General features: G+C 47.0%; 1 protein-coding gene across 11 annotated transcripts in view; it reads left to right on the top strand.

The window, feature by feature from the left end:
• The window catches only part of TRPM1 (transient receptor potential cation channel subfamily M member 1), a 139,458-nt gene that overhangs the window by 40,242 nt on the left and 79,945 nt on the right, over positions 1 to 19,271 (top strand). For 5 of the 11 annotated variants that reach the window (XM_040493860.1, XM_040493852.1, XM_040493853.1 and 2 more), the window contains exons 1-2: positions 2,924 to 3,129; positions 6,955 to 7,007. The exons of 2 other annotated variants lie outside the window; for them this stretch is intronic. In XM_040493860.1, the coding sequence (XP_040349794.1) occupies positions 2,985 to 3,129; positions 6,955 to 7,007 (198 nt within the window). In that variant the 5' untranslated portion in view covers positions 2,924 to 2,984. Of the gene's footprint in view, positions 1 to 2,923; positions 3,130 to 3,307; positions 3,353 to 6,954; positions 7,008 to 19,271 lie in introns of those variants that run through there. 4 more of the 11 variants (XM_040493858.1, XM_040493850.1, XM_040493859.1 and 1 more) reach the window with 3 other exon arrangements.

The following is a 19,271-nucleotide window of genomic DNA, read 5'->3' as shown; positions in this document are numbered from 1 at the left end:
CAATAAGGAAAGTTACTGCTGTGAACTGAAATGCATCAAATATGTTTCCATCCATGAATTCATACTGACACTCTGAGAAAAGAAACACATTAGTCACTTTGGGATGATGCCAGGGAACTAACTCATTACTCTGAAAACCAAAACCTTTTTCCTTTCCTGTGTGAACCACAATAACCAATTTGGTCAGGGGAAGTTTCTCTTTCTAAGTGAATTCCAGCAAATAAATGAAGAAGGAATGGTAGAATTAAAGATCACCATTTCGCAAGTTCTAGTGATATAAAGGCTCTAGGTGATCATCACCATGATCCCCTAACCTGACAAAAAATGGACAAGCAGACAAACAGGTGTCTCCTGATGGAAAGACACGTGGCACCAGCGAGTCTTGTCCAAAACCTCTTTCTGAATCTGAACAGCTCTTGAGATCTTACTACTGGTCAGGAAATGCAGGGCACAGAGTAGCACGAGAAACATCATGGGCTTGTCTCAGAGTCTCCTTTGAGGGGAACCCAAACCAAGACCCCAGAGACAGAGTGCAAGTGCTGGCTCCACGCCGTGCTCCCCCTGCCTAATTGCTGCTGCCTTCTCAGGGGTCCACACAGGTCACCACACAGGTCACTGTCCCAGATCCTCTCCCCAACTGTGATCACAGGCAAGCTGCTTGTTCCGTAGGAGCTTCAGTGTCCTTATTCTTTACCCAAGATAAGAAATACGCCACCTCTGAGGCTGGGTGACCAATTGGGTAGGTCACTACACAGACAGACAGCCCTGGCACCAGTTAACTGGCCTGTGTGTCTTCCTCGTCACTAGTATCAGTACGATTATCATTGGTTCAGACTGCTCTCTGGACGAGTAACAATCCTCACACGCTAATGGCGTGTCTACAGTTCTCGTGCATGGTTTCCTAGTGCTGGATCCTTCCAGATGCCGTGCACAGAGGACGAGACTTTCTGGAAAGGAGAATTCTGCTTGGGATCCCCTCCCTCCCTCAGCTCTGGCTCAGCGCCAGCCAACAAAAATATAATGTGAGCCACATATATCATTTTAAAGTTCGTAGTAGTCACTTTGGGGTGCCAGGGTGGCTCAGTCAGTTAAGCATCTGACTCTTGGTTTCAGCTCATGATCTAAGGGTTTGTGAGTTCAAGCCCCCTTCAGGCTTTGCACTGACACATGGAGCCTACTTGAGATACTCTCCCTCTCTCTCTCTCTCTCTGTCCCTCCCCTGCTCTTTCTCTTTCTCTAAGTAAATAAAAACATTCAAAAGTATTTTAAATAAGTAAAAATAAAGTTTCTAGCAGTCACTTAAAAAATAAATAGAAGTGGGTGAAAAAAAATTAATACTACATTTTATTCAACCCAAAACATCCAAGCTTTCATTTCAATATGCAATTAGTGTGAAATCATTATCACCGGTCTTGTCTTGGCCACCTTATGTGTTGTGTGCTCTGAGCACACTGCGTTTTGAACTGGGTGAATTTCAGGTTGTCGATGGGCAGCCACACGTGGCTCAGGCCACCACATTGCATATGGCAATTCCAGGTTGCTTGCCTCACTGTGCCAGCTCTGGGGAGGAGGCATGTTCACTTTGGGAAGGCTCGAATCTCATTCTCTCCATGTTATCTGACCCCAGAAAGGGCCCATTTGCCCCACTGTCTGGAGAGGCACTAACTGGCCGGCTGGGATGGGGGTGCTCACTGGCACTGAACACCAAGTTTCTCTACCTTGTAGCCACGATGGGGCATGAGTATGCCGCTAGGGAAGGCGAGACCCTCACCTGCCATGGGGGGCCTCCCAGCTCCTCCCAGTTTGATTCTTGACACCCCAGGAACACCCTGCCTCCATAATTCTGTCTTAATCTGTGCCATCCGAAATACCGCCATTGCCGCTGGGTGAGCACTGCCCTGCCCCCAGGCTGCATGCACCAGCAATACATGGGCGAAGTCACGCTTCACCCCCACTCTCATGGGACACAGTTGTCCACCTCTGGTAGGCACATACCTGAGGGAAGCTGATGAAAGCAAAGGACAGACCCCCTCCGCAGAAAATGGCCTCATCCACCTTCACAATCCAGCATCATCTCTGGAAGTCAGAGGCTCCTTGAGCCCCTGGGTGTCCTCCAGGTGTGGGAGTGGGCTCCTGCAGCTTAAGGGTGGGTACATGGCCCCAGGCTCAGGCTGCACCCCAGCCAGGGCTCTGGGGGGCTAACTTACTTTCCTGCCCCACCTCACATGATCACTCGGAGGCCTCAGTGTCCTCATCTACGAAATGGAAACCGCCCTAACTGCCGCTGCATCCAGTCTGTCTGCACTTCTGTGCACTCTTCTTGGAAATGAGAGAGGCACCCCGGGAGACCCACAAGTGTGTAGGGAGACCTAACCCCCTGCCTAGGGGGTTGAATGGAGGAGAATTTCAGGGTTTGGCTGATCTCTTTTCCTGCTAGGCTGAGAAAGCTCACTGAAAGCTGGAATAACCATGCCCATTCTTACAGTACACCCCCCATGGTGGTTTTAGGGTGACTGTGGATACGGGTCATGCAGGCTGCTGGTAGGATGGGGACAGTGGGGGTTAGGAACGCCCGGATGGGGACGGGAGTCATGTGGGACTCACACTGCATGCATACTGGAATTCACCTCGACCTCTGGCTCAGCCTCAGATGATTTGAGAAAGGATTACAGATGATTAGTGCCATGTGCTGCCTTCTCCCAGCTCCTCAGGGCCCGGGCACTGCCCGCCTGATGAGGGGCTTCTGAAAGAACGATTATGTCCAATTGTCTCAATTATGCAAACCATGCTGACATTTCTAGCAGGGGAAGGACTGGCGGGGGGAGGAGGGTCACTTCAAAGGGAAAGTTCTGGCTCCCCCCACCTCTCTCAGATCCCAAGGCTGTTTTCATGGGATCCCACACTGAGCAGCCTGGCAACATGGGGCCCTGGTTTCCTTTTCTGGCCTGGGAGCGAGGTCATGGGGCCATTGCCTCACCAGGATCATGAGGGGCCCGGCACGGGCGCTCACATGCTCCTCATGTGGACTTCTCCTCTTAAAGGGTGGGCCCTCCTCAGCCAGCTTCCTGTCTGGCCAGAGGAGGAAGCTGGAGGCCAGGCTGGGCCCTCCCCGCTCTGCCACGGTAGCAGGTAAGCTCAGGTGGGGCTAAGCACGGGTGCAGGGAAGCTCAGGTTGGGGGCTTTGCTTCCTGGGACCTGTTGCTCCTCTGCTGCTGAGACTGGCTGGATAAGGGTGTATCTGTTCTCAGCTGACAAGGCCTCCAGGATGATTCCCTGAGGGAACAAGCCCTGTGTCAGCCGGCCAACACCAGGTTCCAGCGTGATGAGGCTTCCTCAGAGCTGGCTTCTAAATGTAGGTGCCAGGGATCCGCAGAGAAGCCCCAGCTCCAGGGCTCAGCCTCCTTGCTGCTTACTGTTACTTCTTAGCATCTTACCTCTGTCCCTGTGCTTCCTGGAGAGCATGCCTCTTCCCGTGAGCCCTTGCTATCGCTAAAGTTCTTCCGGGGCGGGGGGGCAGGGGTTATATCTATAAGCCTTCATCAGCTGATATTTCATCTATTAGTTAAAACCTCAGGGTCAGGGGAAGCTCAGGGAAAAGATAGGTTCTACTACACAGGGCTGTGAAGGGAGGTGGGAATTCCCTCTCACTACCAGTGGGAAGTAAGAACCAGTTTCTGAAAGGCAGTTGAGTAGTATGCACACAAGTACAATTCTACGTCTAGGGATCCATTCTGAGGAAAGAATCCTGAAGGTAGGCCAGGATATACATAGCATTGTTTACTACAGTGAGACACATGAACAACCCAAATGTCCAAAACTGAGGATTGGGCACGTAAACCATGGTCTATCCACAGGATGAAATATAATGTGGCTACTTGCAAAAGGACAGAGAAGAATGTATAATGATAATGTGCAGAATGAACATGCTTTTCATGACAGACGCACACACACACGTCTAATCTGTTCCCAGAAAAAAAAAAAAAAACCTAGAAATATACTGAAAGTCTATCTGTTGTTATTCTAGGATCAAGGCCATATGGGTGATGTTTATTTATTCCTTGGTAGATTTGTATATTTCCTCTTCTTCTTTTACTTTAATCATTTTCTATAACAAATACATTTTCCTTTTGTTACCAGAAATTATACCTTTTTTTTTTAAGTTTAGCAAAAAGTAGCAGAAATAATGAGGAGCAGGCAGGGGCAGAGGTGGGGAAGAATGGAAATGTTTACAAGAGTCATTCCTGGGTTGATGAGGAATAGGAACTGAAAATGAAGGAGGGCAGAGAGGTAGGGAGGAAAAATATATGACAAATTTGCTCTGTCTGAATTAAATATTTAGGGAGGAATTAAAAAGGACACCAGCCTCTCTAGGAGCGGACTTCAGACAGGTTTGAATTTCGCGAAGGATTGTCTTTGGCAATCTTCACCAGATATCTTTCTGCACACTACCCAGCAGCAGTTTTAATTCATGGCATTTGCGATGGTATTTATAGCATAAATTGGCCACTGTCTGCAGTGTATTTCAGGCTCCAGAAAATGTAATTGGAAACGTCAACTAATGTTGAAAGCGTTTGCTGTAATTGTTTGTGTTTTATTGGTTATTTTCTAGGAGAAGTCTGGAATTTTGTTTGGTTTGGCTCTTTGCAACCCCACTTATTTGCTTTGCAAAGTTGATAAGTACAAGAAACAGAATGATATTCAGGCATTTTAAGTGGCTAGTCATCTTCGTACTGAGCTAAGTGAAAACAAAACACACTTTCCATTAACTTAAAATCCTCTTACTTGGAGCATTTGATATTTTTAGAAATCTCCCTTTTGCTTTGATTGGAAATGTTTTCAAGATGTCCTCTAATTGTGTGTGTGTGTGTGTGTGTGTGTGTGTGTGTGCACGTGTGTGCGCACATCACGCACACAAAACCTGGGCCTGGGAAAATAGAGGCGGCCATCCAGGGGAATAATGGGACCCAATCCCGGATCCTCTTCCACAACCTAGAAGTTAATGAGGTTCAACACCTTAATGCCTCCATTAAAAAGGTAGTAGCCTGGGGCGCCTGGGTGGCGCAGTCGGTTAAGCATCCGACTTCAGCCAGGTCACGATCTCGTGGTCCGTGAGTTCGAGCCCCGCGTCAGGCTCTGGGCTGATGGCTCAGAGCCTGGACCCTGTTTCTGATTCTGTGTCTCCCTCTCTCTCTGCCCCTCCCCCATTCATGCTCTGTCTCTCTCTGTCCCAAAAAAATAAATAAACGTTAAAAAAAAATTAAAAAAAATAAAATAAAATAAAAAGGTAGTAGCCAGAGACACACTGATATGCAAAGGGACCCGGGCAGTCGGTGGCTGCTATGCCCCTCCTTTTCTAGCTCTATTAGACTCTGCAATCGGTGAATGAATTACAGAATCCACTGGGAGCAACCAGGGTCCAGGAAATGGTTGGTTCATTGCCCCAGACACACATCACAAACAGGAGCAATTTTCCCAGGCTCCCACAGAAAACACCACAATTTATCTTCCTATTTTCCAGAAACTGTGCCTTCAATTGCTATCTATGTCAGGGGGAAGAATACATTTCCAATGCTAGAGATAGCTTAAAGAAAACAAGCTAATGACAGCCCACAGCTCTCCCCTTCCCAGCTGCCAGGTCTTCTTGTTGCTATGTGCCTGCCCATTCCCCCCACTGCTTCTGGCTCTCACCCCATCTGGTCTGCTCTCCCCGTAAACGTGGCAGGGAGACAGGAAGTCCTGTGTTCATTCCTTAAGGGTTGGTCACACTTGCTATGACCCAAGGTAAAATTAATGCTGAATTGGCAGGTGGCCTCTCTCCATGGGCCATGGGCCCTCCCTAGAGATTGGGTATTAGGGAGGGCAAATGTGTCAGGCATGATGAGGTGGAAAGCATGTTGGCCAGGAGTCACAGCAACAGCATCTTTTTTCTGTTAATCATTGGAGAGGTAATACACAAATATATAAAGTTGTACAACAGTGCAGAAGAGCCAGATGAAGGTCCTAACACCCCCAGCCCCACTGCTGAGCACGCTTGATGGTTTGATGTGTATTGTTCTAAACTAGTGCCTCCCAGTCAACTGTGCCACAGACATAACTTTAAATTGTACAGTAGCCGTGTTAAAAAAGGAAAGCCATGTTAAAATAAGTGAAACTAATTTTAGAATTTATTTAACTCAACATATCCCAACTATTATCATTTCAACATGTAGTTGTTCCTAAAACAAAAGTTATTAATGATATGTCATTTGTTTTGTACTTCAAAATTCGGCCAAATACTACTCCCCCACTTTTTTTGAGCTCTAATATCAGACATAAAAAATGGCAGTTTGCTGTCTTATACTTGAACTCACAGCATATCTCAGTTAAGATGGGCCAAATTTCAGGTGCTTAATAGCTGCATATAGCCAGTGGCTACTATGTTGAGCAACATAGCTCTAGACCTTTGCATATCAAGGTTTGTTCTTGTACAACTGGATCATACCAGAAAGATCTTAGTACAACTTTTTTTTCCAGTTAATAATAAAGACATTTACACTTTAGAACTTAACGTTCTACTTTAGAGTATCTGATACTTGCACAGCCCATGGTTGGATCTATCATCAATGGTTTAACAATTTCCTAATCGAGATGAAAAAAAAAATTGGAGGCTTCTAATTTTTCACTTGGTTCAAAATATATTGGAATAAACATCCATATATTGCCTCTATATGTGTAAAAATGTTTCCAGATAATAAACCCCTAGAGGTGGATGTGCTGGGTCAAAGCGTATGTTCGCTTGACCCCGTGACAGGTACTGCCCAGATCCCCTCCAAAAACATGCTGCCAGGAGTCTGTGAGAGAGAAGCAGATCCTTAGCCACCAGGCAGCCTTGGGGTTTGGACCTTAGTTCTCTTAGATGTAAAAACGAGGAGTTGTGCTAACCCTTCCTTGTTTCTTAAATGCCCACTTTTACAGCTCAAATGTTGACGGTTCCAGCCCATGTCTCCGGTGAGTGGGGCTGTGCATGGGTGAGAGCTCCCCTGTTCCTCAGTTGGCAGGGCAGGACCAGAAAGGCCGATGAGCAAACAAAGCTCCTCATGCATCTTGCCTGAGGTCAGCAGAAAACTCTCAATGAAGACCTGAACTCCTATTTTTTGTACAGTTACTATTACACTGTCTTTTATTAATATGGTGTTGTCTACTAAGTGCTGTCACAGCAAATGAGCAGAGGAGAAAGGACCAGCCCCAGCAGCCTGGCTCTTGAGCTGGCTGCCACAGGCATCATGTTGAGCTACATCAACTTCACTCCCACTGGTGTGCCACCCAGCATCCCTCCCCACCCCTGTGGCCTCAGCAACATCACCGCCCCTGAAGGACACAGTCCTTGTTCACACACACCGCCAATAGTGTGGCACACCCTCCCAGGTCCTGGGAGTCCTAGGAGAGGAAGTCCACCTAAAGAGTGGCAAAGGACCACTGAAAAGGAGAGGGTGCTCCCCATGGAAGCCAGGTGGGTACTGGGAGGTCAGCCTTGGTCTTCCAATCCTCTCTCCCATGGGTGCTGGTCTGAGCCCTCCCACAGGGAAAACCAGACTGAGCTCTCAGGTAATGTCAAGGAGGCCCTATACACACTGGCTTTCCAACTAGTTTGCCCTCCTGAGCAAGCCAGTCAGGAGAGGGAGCTGCAGAGGGGGCCCCTCCGAGACCCTTGTGGCAATTCCCAGGTTCCCAATCAGGGAGGAGCTGGTGATGGGGGCAAGGGAAGATTCATCCATCCATCCCCATCCATCCCCAGCTGTGTGGGATTGAGTCTTCCAACCAGGGGCATGGGGTGTCTTTGCATTTGTTCAGACCCTCTTTCCTTCCTTCAGCAAAAGGTCTTATAGTTTTCAGTGTGTTGGTCTTTCACCTCCTTGCTTAAGCGTTTTCCCAGATATTTTATTCTTTTTGATGTTATCATCAACGAGATTGTTTTCTTAATTTCCTTTTTGGATTCTTCACTGCTGGTGTTTGGAAACACAACTGATTTTGGGTTAATGATCTTGCACCCCAAAACTTTGTTAACTTTGCTTATTAGCTGTAGCAGCGTTTTTTTTGTGGATTCTTTCAGAGTTTTGCTTTGTTTTATTTTGGGCTTCATCTGTATTCCTAAGCAATATATTGTTTAGCTTTTTCTGCTTTTGAACTTTATATAAACAGACTCACACTGTGTGTCCCCTCGGGGACTTGCTTCTTTTGCTCTGGGTTATGTTTTGAGAGCCATTCATATGATGTGGTTTGTCTGTTTCTGTTGCCATGTAATATTCCCTCATGTGAATATGTGGGGATGGACTTACAGGTCCTACTGCAACTGGGCATCTGGGTTGCTATTTGTTGGGGATCTCATGAATGGGAACATGCATGTGGGGTCTCCTGGTACACACGAGCATGAGCACATTTGGGGGGTAAACCCCAGTATAGAATTGATAGACTCAAGCATGTGGCTGCTGTGCTTCTCCAGATGATGCCAAAAGGCCTTCTGTCCTCCTTAAAAGGAGGAGCTCAAAAGCATCTGCCCATTTTGGAGAAAGCATTTGGAATCAGCCAGAGGAGACAGATGTGTGATGAGGGACAGGGCTGTGCACAGGAGTCAAGTCCAGCTGCCTGGCATGAGGCCAGCCAGGACTGGTGGCTTCACTATGACCCAGTCTCTTCTCCTAGTGCCCATTCACCTCCCAGAGTCCCTACCAAAGCCCTAACCCCTCCACTGCCTCAACTTCCTCGTATTTAAAACCACAGTGAGGGGAGCACGTGCTCTCTGTAGACCTCTGCCCCCCAACAGCCACTGCATCTCCATTCAGTGTGGCAGTCATCGTGACCACAGTGAGAAATGGGATCAGGGGCTCTGCCTTTTTTCTGCTGTTCCCTCTTCTGAGAGCGCCTTTCCCCTTTGCTCCTGCGCCCAGCTGAATTCTCCTCAGGCTTCAAGGATGAGCTCCCTCCCTGTTTTCCCCACCTGGCAAGTCCCTCCCCAGGGAGAAGCCCTGTCCCCCCACACCATGCACAACTTTACAATGCCAGTGTATCTGCCTGGGAGCTCCCGAGGGCTGAGTGCACTCAGTACACCTGGAACCAGCAGAGCCTACAAGGTGAGGGGGCTTCATAAGCTACTAGTGTGAAATACACAAATGCTGGCTTTCTCTCATGTCACACAAGGTGGTCTGGGGCTACAGAGGTCCCAGTGAACTTCTGAAGACATATTTCCTCTGATGTAACCCTCCCAAGTTTTCAATGCTGAGCTGTGTGTAGGAACACTTATCTATAAATACATGAGCAGCCTAGACACTTGCCATGAGTCACGGGTCACTACAGACCACAATGGTCACATAGATCTAGAAGAACACAGCAAATGAGAACCCCATTTGGGATGCTCAGCCATGCCCCCTCCTTCACACCCGGCCCCCCACCCAAATCTACACAGCTGCTCCCACCCCAGTCCTCACCTCCCAGAGTGGACCCTGCAGGAGTGCCCATCATTGCCAGACCCCTCGCCCCTTCCTCGAATTGTAACAGGACTCAAGGGGTTTGCCACTTGGGGTGCAGCATATTGAACACAACCCAAAGAACCGTTGAAAGCAAAGAACTTTTTATTATTTGTTGCAGGTGAGAACACAGGGAGATGGCTCTCAAAGCACCATCTCCCTGTGGAGTTAGCATAGAAAGCTTTTTTTCAGTGTATCAGGGGGAGGGGAGGGGAGCTTGCATATACGTTAAGGAATGTATACATATCCTATTACTTAGGCACTTTGGTTCAATTCTGCAAGACTGTCAATTCCTAGACTGTCAACATGCTAGTGTGTACATTGTATGTTTGAAAAAATGGTGGAAAACTCCACCCACAAGAGGAGATCTTAGTATTATAATGAGCTAAAGGTAACTTCAGGACAACTCAGGGGTGAGGAGGAAGGGTGAGGCACTTCTATGCAGTCCTCAACTCCAATCTGGCTCAAACTGGCTCATGTAAGGGGCTGTCAGGGGAGACCCATCTAGCAAGGGGCTCTCAGGTGAGTGAAACACCTTGGCTGGTGTTTCCTTGGTGTCTCCTTGGCTGTAACTGTTGGTTCTGCCAAAAAAACCCATGTTTTCTCTACTTATGCCCCTTCCTCACCTCCCTTCTGCTAGTAGCGCTTAGGCCTCTTATTTGAGTAACTTCCCTTTGCATTTTAGTTAACAAAATCTGTCCCATCCTGGCTCTCAGTCTCTGGGAGTTGACTATTGCAAACTAGCCAATCTGCTGCACAGGCACTACTGAAATATGAGAGGTGCTTGCCGATTAATGGATTAATGCGTGCACGCTGGTCCCCAGGAGCCGCAGGAAACCGACTTAGCATGACTTAGATAATATTGTCAGCACAGAGCTGCTATGAGGCCAGGGAGGAAGAACACTGGTAAAAGAAAACCTTGGAAAAACACAAACCAAGATTTGTGTCTGACATTCTTAAGGGCTGGTGAGTGAGCCGTGAGTTTGGAAGGGAATGATCCCTGTCTCATCAAAGTGTCCCTGACGTTGGGGACAGCTGGCCAGGCCTGGGCTTGACTCTTAGTCCTGCCTTCCCACAGGCTTCCTGCTTCCTCTGCCATTGACAGGGGAATTAAGAACAATGTATTCCAACGCCCACCGACCCTACCTGAAAGACCCTGGGCATTTAAACGGAAGCTAAAATCTTACCCTTGTTATACTTCATTCAGTTTATGCTTACTTAAGACACTCAAAAACTATTTACTGAATACCAATCTCTGCCAGACAATGGGCTTGAGGTTTTTCACACTAAACTGTGTTTAATCTTTACAACAATCCCACTTAACAGGCAAGATAATCGAGACTCAGGAAAGTTAAATAAATTGGCCACGGTCATAAAGATAGGAAACAGTGAGTCCAGGGGTGCCTGGGTGGCTCAGTTGGTTAAGCGTCCCACTCTTGATTTTGGTTCAGGTCATGATCTCATGGTTCACAGGTTTAAAGCTCTGCATCGGGTTCTGTGCTGACAGTGCAGAACCTGCTTGGAGGTCTCTCTCTTTCCCTCTCTCTCTGCTCCTCCTGCGTGCTCTCTCTCTCTCTCTGTCTGTCTCTCTCTCAAAATAAATAAATAAACTTAAAAAAAAAAAGGAAAAGGGACAGTGAATCTGGGAGCTGACTCAAGTATGACAGAATCCAGAGTTGTTTTCTCACCACCACACCTTTTATTGTATTTTTACTTTAGGGACCACCTTCAAAGCCTTAACCCAAAGAAAAGACTTTAATAGTAAAGCCCACTGGGAAGATTCTTTCCAGGGTGTGACTCCACGAGGAATATGCCAGGGAGGCGTTGCCTCCTAGTGGTGCCACAGGGTAGAATCCCATGCACCTGGGTAAAGCGTGAGGAAGCTCTCTGTACAAGTGATGCAGGCTGGCCGGGTCCAAGGATCAGCCAAGAGGGCCCTTGGCTTCCCACAGGAGAGAAATCAAGTGCAAGCCTAGAGGAACTGAGAGCAGAGTTTACTGAAAACATACAGCAAATACAGACAGAGTGTCTGGAAGACTCAGGAAGGAAAGGAGAGTAAGTCTTGTCTTTGCTTGGGGTCTGGGGTATTTATTAAGGATGGTGATCTGGTGTATGTGTTCTCTCAGGCATCCAGGAACTGGTCAAAGCAAGGACAAGTGCTCAGGAGCCAGGAGTCTTGGTGTCATGGTGTCTGGAGTCAGTGGTCTTGGAAAATGTACAGGACAACCTCACCGGTCACTCCTTAGATGTTATCCATCATGCTGGAAGTCTCCAAAGAAATCATTAACTCCTTGACTTTACGAGGAGGACTTACATTAAGTCATGTGTAGGGTGGGGGTGCAGGTCCTAACATGAATAGAAGAGCAGGCCTTCCCAGGATCCCTGCAATTTCCCTAGTTCACAAGGGCTCAAGAAGATGCCCACAAATATCACTGAACTGTCATTTTTTAAAAGTTCTTTACAAGAGTATGTGTGTTGGAATAAACAAGAGAGAGTGTCCGAAGGGCACACAGCAACCGTTAGTGGGCGTCACTGCTGGAGGCTAGGGGTTGGAGGGAGAAGGAGGGAGAATCACTTTTCAATTCAGACACTCCTTTTTTTAAATGTTTATTTATTTTTGAGAGAGAGAGAGAAGAGGGGAGGTGCAGAGAGAGGGAGACACAGAATCTGAAACAGGCTCCAGGCTCGGAGCTGTCAGCACAGAGCCCAACACGGGGCTCAAACTCAAGAACCATGAGATCATGACCTGAGCCAAAGTTGGATGCTTAACCAACTGAGCCACCCAGGCGCCCCTCAATTTAGACACTTCTAAATCTTTGTCATTGTTCCATTGAGCATATATTAGTTGAGGGATGCTTGTGGGGTTTGTTGTTTATTTTAAATTCTAAGCAAAGGAAAAAAACCCACATCATCCCCCCATGCCACCAGCCCATCCCCACCCTGTGCCCCAGGCCTGAAGCTTTTGAGGCCATCTCTAAAAGGAAAAGAATAGGAAAATGTGAGCTCTAAATCAAGATTCAGGTCTTAGAGAGGTGGGTGTGGGGCCCTATAGCTGAAGCTTCTCTGTCGTTGTGGTGGATCATCGCCCAGGCCAGTGGCCTCTGCACCTCTTCATGTTATAGGGTGACCATGTTACAGGGTGACTCCCAGGCCTGCTCCCACCCATATCCACCAGGCCCCCTAGAATGTGTTTTCTCATTTTGATGCCAGGTCCACTTGTAACCAGGGCACTGGGGCGCAAGAGCACCTGGTCCAAATAGACCAGTTTCAGCCATTTCCCATTGGCAAAATCCAAAGGCAGAGAGGCAGGTGGTGGGTGAAACAAGAAAGGAATTTATTTCAGCAAGGCCAACCCCAGGAAGACAGCGGACTAGAGTCTCCAAGACTGTCTCCTAAGTGCGGAAAATACTTCCAGGTATTAGAGAACGTGGACATATAAGGAGAATAGGGAGAATGTGGGACAAAAGCCAGTGGGAATGTGTAAGTGGGCAGTGAAGGTCAATTCATCATTGTCTTGGGGTCAAATACACGGGGGCTCGCTGGCATCAGGACAGAACTTACTGCTCTTCCCATCATGGGATGATTTGCCCAGCAGGTCTTTTACCTGAGTTAAGAGACAAGCTGGAAAGGAGAACTTAATCAGTTAGAAAGTACCAGCTAAGGTCAAAATGAGGTAGTTGAAGTCCTCTGTCACACTCTTCACGGGCCTCCCCACTGTCCTCCAGCTGCTGTGTGGGCCAGCGAGGGCCAACCTGCCAGGGTTACCAGTGACCTGTTGTGGGCACCATGCTGAGCCATATTGGAGTCTGTGGGAGAAAGAACAATGAGTGTCCTATATACACTTACCAAAATATCCCCTCATGTTTAAACCGTGTGGGAAAGTAAGAACTCTACAGTCAAAAAACATGACTGTATAAAAAGCCTCACGCTGCCCAACGTGCTGGCCTGTCACACAGTAAACCCTCGTACACTGCCCAGTAGGGACATGCTGGCTGCACAGCCCAAGAGCTGTGAGCTGATCAGAAACAACCCTAGCATAATGAGGCAAGATCATAAAGAGAGCAACAACCTGTCTTTAAAATGTTGATATCGTGATCACAAGGGATTCTTGGCATTGATTTTATCTTTTTTAAATTTTGTATAAAATGGGGCACCTGGGTGGCTCAGGCGGTTGAGCGTCCGACTCTTGACTTCGGCTCAGGTCATGATCTCATGGTTCAAGGGTTTGAGCCCTGCATCAGGCTCTGCACTGATAGTGTGAGCCTGCTTGGGATTCTCCCTCTCTTTCTTTCTTTTTTTCTTTCTCTCTCTCTCTCTCTCTCTCAAAACAAATAAACTTTATTTATTTTTTTTTTAATTTTTTTTTCAACGTTTTTATTTATTTTTGGGACAGAGAGAGACAGAGCATGAACGGGGGAGGGGCAGAGAGAGAGGGAGACACAGAATCGGAAACAGGCTCCAGGCTCCGAGCCATCAGCCCAGAGCCTGACGCGGGGCTCGAACTCACGGACCGCGAGATCGTGACCTGGCTGAAGTCGGACGCTTAACCGACTGCGCCACCCAGGCGCCCCAAAACAAATAAACTTTAAAAAAACGAATCAAAAAATAAAATTTTGTATGAGATGCTATTTATCTTAGGTACTGAATTTTTGACACCCTGCCCATCACCCAAGAAAGGCACAGCAGGCCCAATAGTGCTATGCCTTCTGAGCACTGATTCCTTCCCTGGATGTCCAGGTGCCAGCACTGACATCAGAGACATCTCCTCTGACTTATCTCCCTTACAGCATGAACTTGCAGTTCCTTGAGAGGACTGGCTTGGGAGGACCCAAATAGAGCAGTGGGAAGCTGAGGGCCGCATGGGCAATGGATCTCAAAAGCTTGTTAAAATACAGGTTCTCACACCCTGATTCTGATTCCAGGGCCTGGAGTGAAACCTAGATATCTTTTTTTTTTTTAATTTATATTTAGTTGTGGTAAGATACGCACGATGTAAAATTTGCCATCTGAATCATTTTTAAGAGTATGGTTCACTGGCATTGAGTCCATTGACACTGCTGTCCAGCCATCATCACCATCTACTCCAGAACGTTTTCATCCTCCCAAACTGAAACGCTACCCATTGAACACTAAGTCCTCATTTCCCCTCCTCAGCCCTTGGCACCCACCACTCTTAGTGCCTGTCTCTACAAATTTATTTTAGGCACCTCATATAAGTATTTGTCCTTTGTGACTGGCATATTTCACTTAGTGTACTGTCCTCAAGGTTCATCCACATTGTAGCAGGTGTCAGGATTTCCTTCCTTTTGAAGACTGATAATATTGCTTCATATAGGTAAACCACATTTTATTTTGAATAATCCTGCTATGAACACAGGTGTATAAATATCTCCCTGAGACTCTGTTTTCAATTCTTTGGGGCATATGCTCCACAGTGGAATTACTGGATCATATGGTAATTCTAAGTTTCATTTTTGAGGAGGTACCATAACTGTTTTCCATAGCATCTGTTTCATTTTATTTTTTTATTCTTAATTTAAAAAATCTTTTTAATGTTTATTTTTGGGAGAGAGAGAGAGAGAGAGAGAGACCGGGGGAGGTGCAGAGAAAGAGGGAAACACAGAGCCTGTAACAGGCTCCAGGCTCTGAGCTGTCAGCGCAGAGCCCGACGTGGGGCTCGAACCACCAACTGTGGGATCATGACCTGAGCCAAAGTCGGACGCTTAACCAACTGAGCCGCACAGGCGCTCCAGCATCTGCTTCATTTTAAAAGGATTATTAATTTATTTATTTTGAGAGAGAGAGAGTGGGGGAGAGGCAGAGAGAGAGGAGGAGAGCGAGAATTCCAAGCAGGCTCCATGTTGTCAGTGCAGAGCCCGATGTGGGGCTCGAACTCATGAACCATGGGATCATGACCTGAGCTGAAATTAAGAATCAGATGCTTAACCGACTGGGCCACCCAGGTGCCCCTGCTCCATTTTAAAATTCCACCCATAGTGCACAACTGTTCCAATATCTCCACGTCCTCACCAACACTTGTTATTTTCTGTTATGTGTGTGTGTTTTCAATCGTAGCCATCCTAATGGTGTGAGCTGATATCTCTCTGGTTTTGACTTACCTTCCCTAATGATTAGTGACACCGAGCATCTTTTCATGTGTTTGTTGGCCATCTGTATGTCTTTTTTGGAAAATGGCTAGTCCAGTCCTCTGCCCATCTTTAATCGGGATGTTTACTATTGTTGTTATTGTTAAGTTGTAGGTTTTTGTGTGTGTGGTTTTTTTTTTTTTTTTTTTTTTTACATATTCTGGATGTTGATTCTCTATCAGATATATGATTTGCAAATATTTCCTCCTGTTCCAGAATTGCCAGATACTTACATTTTTAACCACTTCCCCTGCACCATCTTTGAAGAACACAGGCACAGACCCTGTGGACCCCTTTCTAGAAGCAAGTTTCTGGGCCAGGTTCTATCAAAGAGAAGGAATAGAGGGGAAAAGATAGGGAGGAGACCTGGCTCCACTCAGGACCCAGTGGCCCATTCTAGGACAGGTAGCAACCCTCACCTGAGCACCTACCAGGCATAGGTCTCCAACATCTGAAAGAGAAGAGGCGAGGAGAGTGGTGCAGGCCCTGGCACCCAGAAACTGTGGCTTCCCCCATCCACAGAGTAAGGCAACCTCCTTCAAAAGTATGATCCAAAAAAAAGCACGGCCCACCCCTGAGTCCCATCCTCTCACATCTGTGAGGCCACTCACATCTGTGAAGTGCACCTTGTGTTTAGAAGTGCCCATCTGGCTTACCTGTATGTGATCCTGAAAATGGGGAGCAGAGAGAGCTGACATCCATATGGACATGTGACTTTCAGGAGCTCTCCCCTCAAATGGTTCTGCCTGGGGCTGGGGCTAGAAGCTGACCTTGGCCACCTTGCCTTCTCTCCCTTCATTTCCTCCTGCCAACCCATCATCTTACCTGAGGTCCTGATCACCCCTTTTTTTCTAGGCTCAGTGGAGAGCCCTCAGCTGGAATACAAACTGCCCATGTACTTTGTGCATTGGTCTTCATTGGTGACCAGCACAGCTGTCTGGAGGGCGGGAGAATTCGATATCCCAACAAAGGGCCCATTTGTATTTCCTCTCCTCCTTCAAATGGTCCAGGATAAGTGGATGTGGGAGTGGGTCCCACAGGCCTTCATTCCAGGATATTGAAATATCCTCTGCACCTGGGGTCTTTTGCTGCATCTGTATGACCTGAAGGTCTTTCCTGTCAATGGTAAAAATGAGGAGCCCGTATCAGTCTCAGTACCCTAAGCCCAGCTGCTGCCTGTGTGGCTGGCCTAGCTGCATATCTGGATTGCTCTTTTCTTCTGTTTTGCTTTGGTTTTTCCTCCTAATTGACTATTTGCACTTGCTCAGGGCGAATAACCACCCTGCATTCCATCCAAGGTCAGCAACCCTCTCACTTAAGGTGAGGTCAGCCTGGCAGGTAGCACCTGTGAGAAGTGTACCCGGCATCTGGACAGCACCACTTTGAATTAAGGCCTTGTCTTATGTGGTTTGACTGCATCAAAAATGATCATTCCAAAAGCAAATGGGTGTCTGCTCACATTTTAACAGGAAAACCAAATTTTGATGAAATCCATACACCAAATTCTGGCAAGACTTTTGTCTTTGTCCATTCAGGTTACTATAATAGAATGTCATAGACTGGGAGGCTCATAAACTTAATTTCTCACAGGAACGCTGGCAAGTCCAAGATCAAGGCACCTGCAGATTTGATGTCAGGCGACCCCTTCCTGGTTCACAGATAGCTGTCTCACATGGTGGAAGGAGCAAGGGAACACTCTGGGGTCTATTCTGTAAGGGCACTAATCCAAGTCATTAGGGCTCCAACCTCCTGACCTAATCACCTCCCAGAGGCCTCACCTCCTAATACCCTCACACTGGGGTTAGTATTTCAGCATGTGAATTTTGGGGGAACACCAACATTCAGTCCATTGCAACTTTTTCTACAAGTGTAGAAAAATAGATAACCTTTTTAAATTCTGAATTAAACTACTAGTTACCATTCAAGATGTGTCCTAGGGCTCCATTATTTGCAATCACAGCTTAAAATATGCATGGGGCGCCTGGGTGGCGCAGTCGGTTAAGCGTCCGACTTCAGCCAGGTCACGATCTCGCAGTCCGGGAGTTCGAGCCCCGCGTCAGGCTCTGGGCTGATGGCTCAGAGCCTGGAGCCTGTTTCCGATTCTGTGTCTCCCTCTCTCTCTGCCCCTCCCCCGTTCATGCTCTGTCTCTCTCTGTCCCAAAAATAAATAAACGTTGTAAAATATGCATAAATCCAAGATGATGGAATGGGAATCTGCTGTGTTATTGAAAGATTACAAAATTAGTGATGCCGCTGAAACATCAAAGGTGTTACCATGAGGCTGGCCCCTTGGAGCCCACTACAGTTGGGAGACCCTGGGCTCAGAGACTCTGAACACCGGCCAGGTACCATGGGCAAAGTCTCATTTTCTTTTTTTCTTTTTGTCTTTAATTTTTTTAATGTTTACTCATTTTGAGAGAGAGAGAGAGACAGCAGGGAAGGGGCAGAGAGAGAGGGAGACACAGAATCTGAAACAGGGTCTCAGCTGTGAGCTGTGAGCACAGAGCCTTCATGTGGGGCTTGAACCCACGTATCATGAGATCATGACTTGAGCCAAAGTCAGACACTGAACCAACCTTGCCACCCAGGTGCCACTTTTCTTATTTTCTTTTTAAAATCAGTTATATTTTTCCTTAGAAAATTAAAAACATGATATGAATGACGAAGCAACTAGAGGAAAAAATTCTGATTCCCCTACCACAAGCACAAGCTGACAAGTTAATACATTTGCTTCTTTTTTTCCTGGCTTTATTTAGTATTCCCTCTAAAAAGAGAAATGTCTTTAGAGCAGTGCTCTTTCTGATAGCCAGGGAGTGACAACAACCCAGATGTCCATAAATTGATGAATTCCTGCAATGGAATATTACTGAGGCATAAAAAGGAATGAAGCCCAGACACCTGCTACATGATGAACCTTGCAAACATTCTGTTAAATGAAAGAAACCAGCCGTAAAAGGCTCCGTATTGTATGATTCCATTTATATAAAATGCCCAGAAGAGGCAAATCCATAGAGACAAAAAGCAGACTCGTGGTTGTCAGGAACTGAGGGGCTGTGGGGGCTGGGGAATGACTGCTAATAAGTAAAGGACTTTTCTTTAGGGATGGCAGATGCTCTGGTGTTAGTGCAGTTTCACAATCTTGGGGATATACAAAAAAAACAAAAACAAAAACAAAAACAAAACAAAAAACCCTGCACATTTTTAAAATTTATTTGTTTATTGAAGTTTATTTATTCATCATGAGAGAGAGATGGAGAGAGTGCGCAAGTGGGGAAGGGGCAGAGAGAGAGGGGGGTCTGAAGCAGGCCCTGTGCTGACAGCAGAAAGCCTGATGTGGGGCTCGAACTCATGAACCGTGAGATCATGACCTAAGCCAAAGTCAGATGCTTAACCGACTGAGCCACGCACTGCACATTTTAAAAGATGAATTTTAGGGTATGTGAATTATAGTAAAAAGAAAGTAAAAAGGGGGTGCCTGGGTGGCTCAGTCGGTTGAACATCCGACTTCGGCTCAGGTCACGATCTTGAGGTTCGTGAGTTCAAGCCCAACATCAGGCTCTGTGCTGACAGCTCAGAGTCTGGAGCCTGCCTCAGATTCTGTGTCTCCCTCCCTCTCTCTCTCTCT

The sequence above is a fragment of the Herpailurus yagouaroundi genome, unplaced genomic scaffold, assembly GCF_014898765.1.
Source record: "Herpailurus yagouaroundi ecotype Mexico unplaced genomic scaffold, PumYag 185, whole genome shotgun sequence".
Lineage (NCBI taxonomy): Eukaryota > Metazoa > Chordata > Mammalia > Carnivora > Felidae > Herpailurus > Herpailurus yagouaroundi.
The sequence above is the reverse complement of the archived record's forward strand: the minus strand, read 5'-3'. Positions and strand labels throughout refer to the sequence as shown.